Here is a 12,401-nt window from a genome sequence, read left to right on the forward strand (position 1 = left end):
ATATTGCCAAGTGAAATGATGCAACCAAACAACAGTGTGATACATTCAACGAAGTGGAAAGTCTATGTATTACTGAGTAAAACAAATTGGGTTGGGAGGGGAGGGGATCTAGATAACTAATATATACAATTTGGAATAAAAACTCGGCTATAATGAATTGGCTTAAAGTGCTTGGAGATAATCGATGATTCAAAGGACAAGACCCACAACAAACAAAAAAAATTATATATTCTATGCTTGACTCATACTATTCATCTATCACATGTGATTAAGTCGTTATTGTTGAAGTAAATCATGAGACATATATAGTTGCTCAAACATTTTGCTTCGATGACTATATAGTATGTGTATGTCAAATATTCTTATTGGTCATTTTTTGCTTTTACCTACTATCCCCCTTACGCACCGTGTGTGTGTGTGTGTGTGTGTGTGTGTGTGTGTGTGTGTATAATTTGCTCATGCCGTTGTGCCTATGTGAGCATTCTCTTTAGGGTTATAGTAGTAAAATAAAAAATAAAGTAAAATTAGATGGATATTATTGAAAATGGGGTAACAGAGAAAATATGGTAATTTTGGAGGAAGGGGAAAGACAATAAAGGTAAAGGGGTGGATAGGAAATGTAATAACGTATAGTAGTGTGGACACCATTCTATTGTAGTTGGAGTGGGGAATTTATAATAAAATAATAATAAAAAAAAAAACTACTGTAACAAATTAGGATTCACCATTGCAGTGGGTTCCACTCTCTTTATACCCCACAAAACTATAACTACTACAAGTTTGTGAAGTGTGAAGATAAGATAAAGGAGTGAAGTCCACACAACCCCACTTTATTGTATTCCCTTTTATCCCCTTTAGTTTTACTGCTTTTTCCCTTCTTCCCCCTTTTTAATAACATTTCTCTAACTTTATTATCTCTCATATTTTACCTCTTTAACTTCAAAGAAGATGATCGTGCCTACAAACTTTAGTATATACTAAAACACAATGAAGGACTCCACTTTATTTATACCCCACAAAATTGCAGTTGTGGGTATAAATATTGGGATAAAAGAGTTTGGTCCATGTAACCCCACTTAGGGTGTGTTTGAAAATGAAAAGTTGCGTATGAGAGTCTGTGAGTTGCGCTTGTTATTTAGAGTTGTGTGTTTGATAAATTTAACGCACGCAAGTTAACTACTCTCAGACTTTTCAACTTGCGATTTTACACGTTTTTCGACTTTCATAAATTTTGATGGATGTTAAGAATTCTCAACCTCATCAGGTTGTCTCTCATCTTCCCCAAACCATGCTCTGCCCTACTCTCCTTCTTTCTCCTTCAATAAACAACTATTCCCTTCAAATACCCTAACATCCACATCTTCTTCTTCATTGTCTCTATCTCTCTCCTTATATCCACACCCCAATCTCAAGCTCTACCACCAATCGTTGACCCCTGCAATGACATCTTCTTATCTTATATCTAAAAATCAGGGGAACGTCTCCCTCCTCTATCTCATCTAACTAGGTTGAACAACTTGAATCACTGGCTATGATCCTCAACAATGATCTTGATAAGCTCAAATAATAGAAGCTATTCGTGGGTTTCAAACACAATGAATCTCTAATCTTTGCTTCTCAAGTTGCTTTGGCCGATGAGAGTATCCTTCCTGTTAACGTTGGTAATGGGACCTTTTTGTTGGATTTCCAACGAATGATCTCAAAACTGGGATGAAATTGTTAGTGATTTGAATCATATGTAGACTCAAATTGATTTAGTGGGTACCCAATTCGAAATTGACTACTAAATTGCCATTAATACCATCGAATATTGCAAGGAAATTTATAGTAATTCTATAAAGGGGAAGACTGATTTGCATATTTTTTTTGTCAAACACCCAAGTTAATATTAACTTTCAAGTTCAACTCTCATCTTTAACTATCATTTACCAAACACACCCTTAATTGTATTTCCTCTTCTCCCCCCCCCCCTCCTTTCAACTTCATTGTCTTTCCTATCCTCCACCCCTCTTTCAATAATACTTATTCTATTATACAATAAAATGCAAAGGTAGGTCCCAAACTCTTTGTCTCAAGATTTTCATAAGCATCGTATCTTGAGGACAGTTTTTTTACTTTATCTCTTATTGCTCTTTAAAAAAATACCCCACTTTGGTCTCTCTCTCAATCTACCATTTTTCTACAACTCAAACTTTACTGTCTTACCCTCTTCTCCCCTGTTTTTTAATTATAGATATCCAATTATATTATTTTTTCTCTTTAACCCCTAAAACCCTAGATAATTTTTAATATTACCCTTAAATTTTATTGTCTTTCTTCTCCTACTCATTCAACCTCAAAGAGGATGCCCATGCCAGTAGGCTCGATCAAGCTATAGTATGTATGGGAAGTAGAAAGATTTATGGGAGAAAAATCTAAGGATTTTACTTGGAAGTCGACGACGACGAAACTTAGACCATTTTTACTAATCTAGGATAGAAGACCGAGGTCAAGGGGTATCTCAGATATTCACAAAAACATGGAGTTGCATTGTCTAAATTACCCTTACTAAAAGGATGGAGCTGAAGAACCTCCACACGTATTTTTAGGATCAAGTAAGGCTACCTTCGTAAATCTCACTCCACTGCCCTAATTCGAGACTCCGCTCCCGCCAAGCTTCAGCGTCACACAGAGGGTTTAACCTTGGTTTTACCAGTACACTCCATTTGTAACTCACCTTCTCTGTTCGCTCGCGTTCGTATTCTGCTCTTCTCAATTCCCCCAATTCATCGAAACTTTATTTTTATTTTTATCTAAGATGAGCTACGCAGCCTTCAAGATGATGCACTGGCCTACAGGAATCGAAAACTGTGCTTCAGGTTTCATCTCACATTGCAGTTCGGATTTCGCACCACAAATCCCTTCGATCACAAGCGAAGATCTTGACTCGGATTGGCCAGCCAGAAAGGGAATCGGTCCGATTCCAAACCTTGTTGTAACTGCTGGTAACATTCTCGAAGTTTATGTAATTAGAGTACAAGAAGAAGAAGATGGAAGAGTTTCTAGATCTCCATCTGAAGCCAAACGTGGTGGTTTCATGGCTGGGTTGTCTGGAGCTTCGCTCGAACTCGTTTGCCATTACAAGTAAGTTCTCAATGATTTGATTTTTTTTAACGCAACGTTGTTTAAATTCCACTTATTAGTGTTAATTATTGTTGGTTCGGAATAATTTAGAATGTAGGACCCCCTTATACATTCAATGAAAAATATGATAAATTTGCTTTACTGAGAAGAACCCCTAAACCTTTGGGTTTATGTAATCATACGTTCGATGAAAAATATGATATATTGATTATTGACAATGTCCCTAACAAATAAAACGATTTTACCAATTCGTATGGTTTTAAAACTCGTTTTGACGACTTGTCCATGAATGAGACCGAGTCGTCTCAGACGAGTTTTCCAATAAGTTTGATTCATCTCGTTCCACAGTGAGGCAAATGAACCATGGTTTTAAATTTCGTCCAATATGTCTGACTTGTCTATCCATCTCATTGGTGGACTATACCGAGAGTATCGGATGAGTCTCGAACGAGATTTAAAACCATGTAACAAGTCCTTTATTTTCCGCTTTTAGTTTGTAAATTTTCCATGGTCCCCATTGTGCACAATGCGTATATAGAAGTGATAAACTGTTATGAACCCTATGCAGTTCTACAATAATACAAAGTTAGCTACAAATGAATCCTATTCATTTTGATTTGCCTATCAAAAAAAATAAAGAAAAAAAAAGAGAGAAAAAAATACTATTTAGGTGATTTTTTTACCTTCTTTTATGCAGTAGCACATATTTCACTAGAGCAAGTAAGATAATTTTGGCATCCACTTTTTGCCGTTTCCAGGTTGCATGGTAACGTGGAAACAATGGCGGTATTATCCATGGAAGGTAGTGATGGTTGCAAGAGAAGAGATTCAATAATCTTAGCATTTCAAGATGCAAAAATTTCAGTGCTAGAGTTTGACGATTCAATCAATGGTCTACGTACAAGGTGAAGTGGAATTATCTTTTTTTCTTTATAAATGAGTTGGTGAGGTTGAAGTATTTTGGTGAGTCAATTAAAATATAATTCTGTACAAGTGTGTTATTTTATTACATGTGTATTCATCATATGAAATAATCTTTAATGTGCAACTTGTACCTTTTTATTTTGTTATGAAACGATCTCTATGAACAATTGGGGCACATGCACATGAATTTGGTGGCTTGATGTATCTTTTTGCAAGGCCAACTTCCAAATCTTTGGGATATGACTTTGATGATGATGCATCTTTTGCAAAGAAAACTTCTTTCATTCTTTGTAAAATTATCCCTATTAAATTTGTGATTTTATAAAACAAATGGTAAAAGAAGAGAAGACTAAGCATGGAAGCACCGTATTTTTGAGCCTATTTTCGTTGAAGAGTTTGGCAACTCGTATGAGTTTTAAAGTGTTTTCTCAGGTTGGCTTAAACAATCCAGCATATTTCATTTTGTAATATCAAATGTATGACTAAGATAATTTTTTGAGCAATCAATGAATTTTTTTTTCAATGACTGCACTAAATTTTTTTATATTAGAAAAATCCTTTTTATTTATGGAAAATGGATTGAGCTATTTTTCATGATATCATCTATGTATAATTTGTGTTTTAGCTCTAAGAGTTATGCAAATGGTGAATGAAAAATTGCCCGTGCTTGGTTAATCTCTGGATTTGCCACTGTGCTTTAAAAAGGAATATACTTATGGCATAGGACAATACTCTTATTTATTTGTCAACCTTCTTGCAGTTCTATGCATTGTTTTGAAGGTCCAGAGTGGCATCACTTGAAAAGAGGTCGAGAATCATTTGCTAGAGGTCCATTAGTAAAGGTTGATCCTCAAGGTCGGTGCGGTGGGGTGCTTGTTTATGGTCTACAAATGATAATACTTAAGGCTGCTCAGGTGCATTTTCCCTTTTTGATGAGTCCAATATTTTTATTGATGATGTAGTGACAAGTACATATAAATCTTACAAAAACAAAGTGAGATGGAGACATGACCTCCCAGAACTCTTATGAAATGGGAAGCCATGAATCAGTGCATCCATCTAAAAATGAAATCTTTGAAATACTGTTCCTTACATTTTGTAAAAAGCTTAGACCATTTGAACATCAATGGCCTAATATTGAGCACATAGGTTGCCTTTCCCTTCTTCCCTTGAATACACTATTATTTCTTTCCTTCCTAATCTCCCACAAGACAATGAAAGAGAGATCTCTGGAGATTTCATTCAACAGGAGAGAATGCTATTGTGTAACAATCACGACTTAAGGCATAATCCCACTAACTCCAAAATTATTCAACAAAGCACACCAAAAAACATGGTATTACTATATTATAAATGTTGATCCATAAAGCACACCAAAAGATTTGCAAATAGAACATAAATCAATGATAATTCATTTATGAATTGTGAGATGATCGGTGAATAGGAAACTACTAGCAAACAATACAAGAAAAGACAATTTTGGTTGAAACCTTGGACCCCTGCATGAATAATGCTTGAAATTCTGACTTAGAATGATTGGTTAGTGCATTATAAAAAGGCAGTAGATTCCAAAGCTAGATGTACACTGTAAGACATTTTGTTACCTTTGCAAAAGACATTGGACCCTTGCATCTAGGCAGCTATTCTCGATAGAATCCTAACCAGGTATCATACTATCATTAGGGGCATTATTTATGTTCCCTTTGCAGATCTAGTGGTGAATTTTTCAATCATCTGCTTATCCATTGTTCTTTTGTTAGTGGTGAATTTGGTTCAATCTTGACCTTGCTCTTAATAACACAAAACTCATAGGAATAGGGAAAATTTGTAATTTGAGGAGTTTTGTGGGGAGAATGTGAAATCATTGGACTTACTTGTGTGTTGAGGAGTCCAACTTTGAAGTGGCCAACCCACTTCAAAATTTTGGAGGAACCCTTAGTTTTACCAACTCATAGCCTCTTTATGTTTTTTAAATGACAACATACCCTTCATGTTTTTTTAGTATTTGAGGTAACTCATTTTTTATTTTTTCGAACTGATGACATGCCCCCTCAATCTTAGTCTTCTCTTACAGACTAATGAAAAATGATCTCAATGTCTTCTTCACCAACATCATCATCATCATCATAACCATCTCGCCACCATTGTCATGGTCATTATCAATATCATATGCAAGAGGTTGAAGATGTCTGGTTTTGGGAAGAAAAACCAAAGGTTTCATGGTTAGTTTTCATTAGTTGATAATAGGCCGAGGTCAAGGGGCATGCCACCAATATGAAAATATAGGTGTCTGCAAAATTCATCAAAATGTGGAGGGGGCACGAGTCATGTAATGACATGGGTTCCTCCAAACCGTTGAAGCGGGCTGGCTGCTTCAAATTTTTTCTGTGTCTTGGGCATCATTCACAAAGTACAAGGAACATAGCTACAGCAGCAATCCAAGACTACTTTGTTGAGGATGCTCTGTAAAGACTAGCATAGTTCAAATGTCTGATTTTGCACCCACTTTCACAAAGACTCCACACATGTTGCCAATCCCATGGAGTGCAACCTCACTCCTTCCATGTAATGACAAACAAAAGATGCAAATCCACCAAAAGCTCTCACTTTTCATCTTTTAATTTACTCAATGATGTGCATCCTGTAAGAGGTCAAACCTACTGAAGTTCCTTCTTTCTGCATAAAGTAAATTGCCTCCCTTCTGAAAGTAAGGTAAATAATGGAAGGCCACCTCTAAATCAATGACTGTAACATGTCATCTTAACAATGATTGTTAATTCATAAATGCTTGACAGCCTCTTTAAAGCTTCTTCCTTCAAGTATTGCTTTCTTTTCCTTTCGTTAGTGCATGGATTTCCCCTTATATTGTTTTTTTTTTTTTTTTCGATTGGTTTTTCCCCTTATACTGTTATTGATCGTTCCTTCCATTTTGTTTATGATGCTTTCTGAATTTTATTTTCTGTTAGGCTGGTTCTGGCTTAGCTGGAGATGATGATGCCAGTGGCTCTGGAGGTACAATGTCTGCTCATATAGAGTCATCGTACGTGATCAGTCTGCGTGATTTGGATATGAAGCACGTTAAAGATTTTTCATTTGTACATGGTGAGGACGACTGAATAATTATCTCTTATTGATTATGTGCTTGCATACCGATTTGTATATTATTTTGTGATCAATTGTGCTGTCATTACCCTTTAGGCTTGTTAGGCTCTTCAGCTATGAAACTGATTGCAAATTGAGAGAGCACTAATGCTTCAACGTGTTCCCAGTGATTTTATTTGCTATTGGTGCCACTTCTCATGCAAATAAACAAAAGTTAACTGAAATTAAATAAAAAACATTGTTAGGCGGCCAATTTCTTTTACAAGACTAACCATTTCATAACCATGTGGGAAATGCTTTGTAAATTTTAATTCTGCAGGCATTACATTGAAATTTCAATTCTTTGCTGCTTAGCAACAGAAAAGAAGATGTTATTTGTGGACCGTTTAAAGGGGCTTTTGAAAATTTGGTTACTTGTGGTTTTCCAAGATCCTTGTGTTACTTGGAGGTTTTCTTTATCTTTGCCTCTTTATATATGATTCTGTAGTAGGTTGGTGTTCTCAACCTCTTCTTTCTTCTTTTTTCCATTAATTTTTATGTCCGTCAAGAAAGAGAACATGTCATCTCCAACACTAATTGATGTAGGACAACCTAAATTCTATCGATTCTAGGTCTCTTCTGAATCTAGGTCTGTTCTACTTTAGAGAAAGTGGGAGAAAGGCTAATTAGGTTGTGAAGTGGAAAAAAAAATGATAGAAAATGGTTTTAGGCCCAAAATATTTTATTGGTCAAATGAGTATGTGAAATGCAAAGTTTTTAAATAGGATATTGTAATTAGATTTAGGGGAGTAAAACAGGGTTAGATTTGATGGAGGTGGGGTTTGAAGGTTGTAGATTGGGGTTATAGGTTCAGATATGAATTTTGAAGGAATTTGACTAGGTTTTAGATGCACTAGGGTAAGTTTGGGTGGTTTCTTGTGGGCTTAGGGGATCTTAATGGTGAAAGATGAAGCTAAAAAGATAGCAGTAAGGATAGAAGAATTATCTTGCAATCACTTCAAGGGTTCTTGGCATCACACCAAGATGGATTCACATGGTAATTAATCACTGATAGGCCTGAGGTCTACAATGTCTTCAACCTCCAACTCTTTCGGAGTTAGAGATGCAACGTGCGATTTGAATAATGGTCAAGATATTCCCTAGCTTGAATATCTTCAATAACACACATCAAATCATTACTAATTATGTCCCAACAACTCTTATGGAAGGCCATAAATAAACTATCTGGCCCATTGCTTTATCCCCACTCATACTTTCAATCATCCAATACACCTCATCAACAACAAATGGCCTTTTGAGCCACTCTTGTTGGTGTGGAGGAATACAATCAAACTCCAAATTATCTAGACAAGGGCAACCTACGGTCTCCTTATGAGTCGATTATATATTTTTTCATCAAGTTACTTTTCTTTGTTTATGGAAAAGTAATAACTGTAATGATTTGGTGACAATATGTTTCTCTGTAGTTTCATTTTAAAGTGTAATTGGTGTCTTGGTCGATTTAGAGAAGGTTATGCATATTTATCAACTTTTAGTGGTTCCCTTAAGCTACCTTTTGTGATTTCGTTGTTTATTCAATTAATTATATTTCAGGTTATATTGAGCCTGTGATGGTAATCCTTCATGAACGAGAGCTTACTTGGGCTGGACGGATCTCATGGAAGCATCACACGTGCATGATTTCCGCACTTAGTATTAGCACAACATTAAAGCAGCAGCCTCTCATATGGTCTGCAGTTGTAAGTACTTAACTTCAAGATAACTATTTTTTGATCTAAGAAACAAATCACAGCAAAGTCTGGTAATTTTTGTAATATGGGAGTGTGAAAATGCAAGCTAGTCATTAGCCTACACCCATGTTGCAAGGGTAGTCTGATTCTTGTGACAGCTGCAAACTTGAGATATGCTATTGCTTTGCAGTACCATCACATGGTCTAACAATATATATTCATTGAGGCGCTCGTTCTTCATCCTGTGGCAAATTGGCAATTATCTATACTCCTAGATATTTTCATTTGTGTTCCACATAGTTTGGTGCACCTTTCAGGCTGTGAATATGAAAAATTTATTTTTGTTACATTTTGTCATTTCTATGCTGTCATATTAGAAGTCGTTGAAAGGAGTAACCTGTAATTGTTATCTTTGCTTCCATGCATGTGGGCACCACTGCAGGTTTGTCTATGGCTCCCAAATTCTTGTGCATGTTCTCTGGGATGCAATGTACACAGTGATCTTTACATATAATTTGGCCTTCTAATTCTAATTCTTTTTGTTCTTTTATGTGTTGTCGTCAGAATCTTCCACACGATGCCTACAAGCTTATTTCCGTGCCTTCTCCAATCGGTGGTGTTCTTGTAATTGGTGCAAATTCTATACATTATCACAGTCAGGTAATCCTTTTTTCCTTGCTTGCACACTTTTTCAAGTTCTCTGTAGCATTGGATACTTTTGATTTTCAACGGCATTTTCATTTTGTTTGTTTCCTTTGGCTGATGCCGAGTTGTATCGCCTGATCAAAATTGGGATTGGCACTTGATGAGTTAAAACACCTTTGCGGATCTGGATTGGTCCGCACTTGGTCTGGTTCAGCTTTCACTTGGATTCTGACTCACATTTTAACTTGTTAATTGACCAGAGTCATAGTTGACTTAATAGTCCCAACTCGTACTTGATTTGGCCTGAATTACTTGGTGTCGGCTTGAACTTGACTCGCCCCTTTGGGGTCACACTGGGCTTGGCGAAGTCAGCTCGGGATGATCACCAGATGATCCATCCTGAAACTCGGTCCCATTCACCATACCCTCTTTTTTAACAAACGGATTAGCAATATGATTCATCTGAACTAAAAGTTCATTACTTTGTATAATTTAGCACCGATCTTATCTCTCCCTTTGTTTTCCTTGCTTGGGCAGTCAGTATCTTGTGCACTGGCCGTGAATAGTTACGCTGTTGCTGTTGATAACAGGTTGTTTACAGATTCCTCTTTGCATTTCCTTTCCTTTCCTTTGCCTTGTCTTTCTTTTTTATTTTTTCTCTCATCTTTTTTTATTTTTTTATGTCGTATTATATTAAGTAATTAGTTTATAATCTTGGATTTGTTTATGAGCCAGTCATGTTAATTATTTCTAAAGGTAGTGAGTCATATAGAATCACATTTTTTTCCGGTTGTGATTTTAGGGACTAGGGAGCACATATTATGTCTAGATCTTATGTTGGCTTATGTAGTATTAGGTGTGCCATTTCAAATTAAAACCTGCTGCTTGTAAACTTTACCCCAATACTAAGTGTTTTTTTTCTCAGGTTAGACAAGGTTATACTTCAGGCTGGCCATGTAGAATAAGTTGCCAATCATGCCATGTGCAGATGGTTTAACTTCTTGTTATTATGTAGAAAACTATTTCTGTTTCTAACCGATAAATTTGAGGGTCCAACTCAAAACTAATTGGCAATGAGTGGAGAGGCCCAGGAGCTTATAAGGAGAGAGACAAGGCAACGAGTGTCTGATGTGGGACTAAACTAAACTCAACACTAACAAAAATATACTTTTCCTTTTTTGTTTTCAGTCAAGAATTGCCAAGATCAAGTTTCAATGTGGAGCTTGATGCAGCCAATGCAACATGGTTATCGCATGATGTTGTCATGCTTTCAACGAAAACGGGAGAACTACTTTTGCTCACAGTTGTTTATGACGGGCGGTAGGTGATTTTTGTGTTTATTTTATATTTTGCTCTTGTACCCTTGTAGTCAACTTGCTACGTTGACATTTTGTTTTGGTGAACATTGAGAACCTAAATTTTTTTCTGAATTATACTACTTTGTGCAGAGTATGAATATTTGAGTTAATTCGGTGCTTTGTTTCCAATTTTATGTGTTTTTTAAAAATATCAGCACATCTTATGTGATTATTTTATTCCATTTTCAGTTACAGATGAAGAAACTAAGAAAATGTTCTGCACTTCTTAGTGTTTTATTATACTGTATTTAATTAGTTGAAACATATATATTTGGTAAAGAGCAAGGTTTTCTGTTACCCATTTCCACACAAAATAGAAGTGGAAAGATAAAAAACAAACAACTTACTGGTTGAAGGAGAGAAACTCCATGCTATAAAAAGATTGCCAAATTAACTAGAGAGTAGAGAGAAAATTGTTGTGTTTCCTATTCTGGAACAAGTGTATGCTATTCCAAAGCTTCTTGATGTAGGACGATGAGGGGAGATAAGAAAATGAAATTTGATCTGGGAAAAATAGGGGATTTAGGGAAATCTGGTTGGGGATTGGGTAAGGATTGGGGGGGGGGGGGGTAATTGCAAAACGTTTCTAATTAAAACATTTTGAAATTACAAGGTTGAGGGTATTTGGATTAGGGGAAGGTTTAGGATATTTGGATATAGGGTAGATTTGGGTTAGGATAGGGTAAACTCAAAAGGTAAGATGAAAGTTTTATTTCAATTATTGTAAGATAGAGAAAATGATTAAAGAAAGTGGGAAGGATTAAAAGAAAAGATAAAGGATTATGGATTGAGGTTTGTAGGTTTCAAAATCAAGAATCAAGAATCAATAAAAGGATTTCAAGAATTAAGAATTAAGAAAAATAAAAAAAAAATATTAGAAGAAAGAGCAAGGGATAGAAAGATAAAACCTTCGAATCACACCAAGGGCTTCTTGGAATCACACTAAGAATGGTGGAGAATTCACTTCACTCCATGAAAGAAACACATTCTTTATTCATCAAAATCTTCATTATCATCATTAACAAAAACCCTAATACAATCTATATAAAGAAAATAAATCAAGAATCCTAGTCAAACTAAAATACCAAATAAATAAATCTAAATTTCATATCTTTCTCTCTCTTAATTTTCAAACCCTAATAAATTTAAATAAAAGACAATAAAATTATTAAACTGTCCCTAAATATTATACTAAGACCACGGGCTAATAAAACATCAAAACACAAGTCCCAAAAATATGAAAATAAAGTCTTAAAACAAAAATCTAGATAAAAACTATAATCTACTCTTTAAGATTTGATGTCCCCATCCCTTCCCAACCAAAAAGGAGAGGAGAAATGAAAAACAGGCGAACTCCTTATGTATTTGCTATAGAGAAGCCCAGTGCCATAAAAAGCTCTAGTTCTACTTTCAACTCCATTTCAATACTTCTAAAGGTTGATTTTTGTCGAAACCCAGTATAAAAAGCCTATATTTATATATTTTAACTTACAACTGAAAATTTTTAGGTTAAGCTATC

The 12,401-nt window shown here is 35.5% G+C and overlaps 1 protein-coding gene across 2 annotated transcripts in view; it reads left to right on the forward strand.

Moving 5' to 3' along the window:
* Positions 1-2,613: 2,613 nt before the first annotated feature.
* The window catches only part of CPSF160 (cleavage and polyadenylation specificity factor 160), a 28,286-nt gene continuing 18,498 nt past the window's right edge, over positions 2,614-12,401 (forward strand). For both annotated transcript variants that reach the window (XM_086417626.1, XM_086417627.1), the window contains exons 1-8: positions 2,614-3,123; positions 3,882-4,028; positions 4,808-4,961; positions 7,014-7,149; positions 8,743-8,888; positions 9,444-9,539; positions 10,062-10,114; positions 10,713-10,844. In XM_086417626.1, coding sequence (XP_086273752.1) covers positions 2,798-3,123; positions 3,882-4,028; positions 4,808-4,961; positions 7,014-7,149; positions 8,743-8,888; positions 9,444-9,539; positions 10,062-10,114; positions 10,713-10,844 — 1,190 coding nt within the window. In that variant the 5' untranslated portion in view covers positions 2,614-2,797. The remainder of the gene's footprint in view (positions 3,124-3,881; positions 4,029-4,807; positions 4,962-7,013; positions 7,150-8,742; positions 8,889-9,443; positions 9,540-10,061; positions 10,115-10,712; positions 10,845-12,401) is intronic.

Source organism: Akebia trifoliata, chromosome 12 (genome assembly GCF_017979445.1).
Source record: "Akebia trifoliata isolate Shusen 1 chromosome 12, ASM1797944v1, whole genome shotgun sequence".
NCBI classification, from domain to species: domain Eukaryota; kingdom Viridiplantae; phylum Streptophyta; class Magnoliopsida; order Ranunculales; family Lardizabalaceae; genus Akebia; species Akebia trifoliata.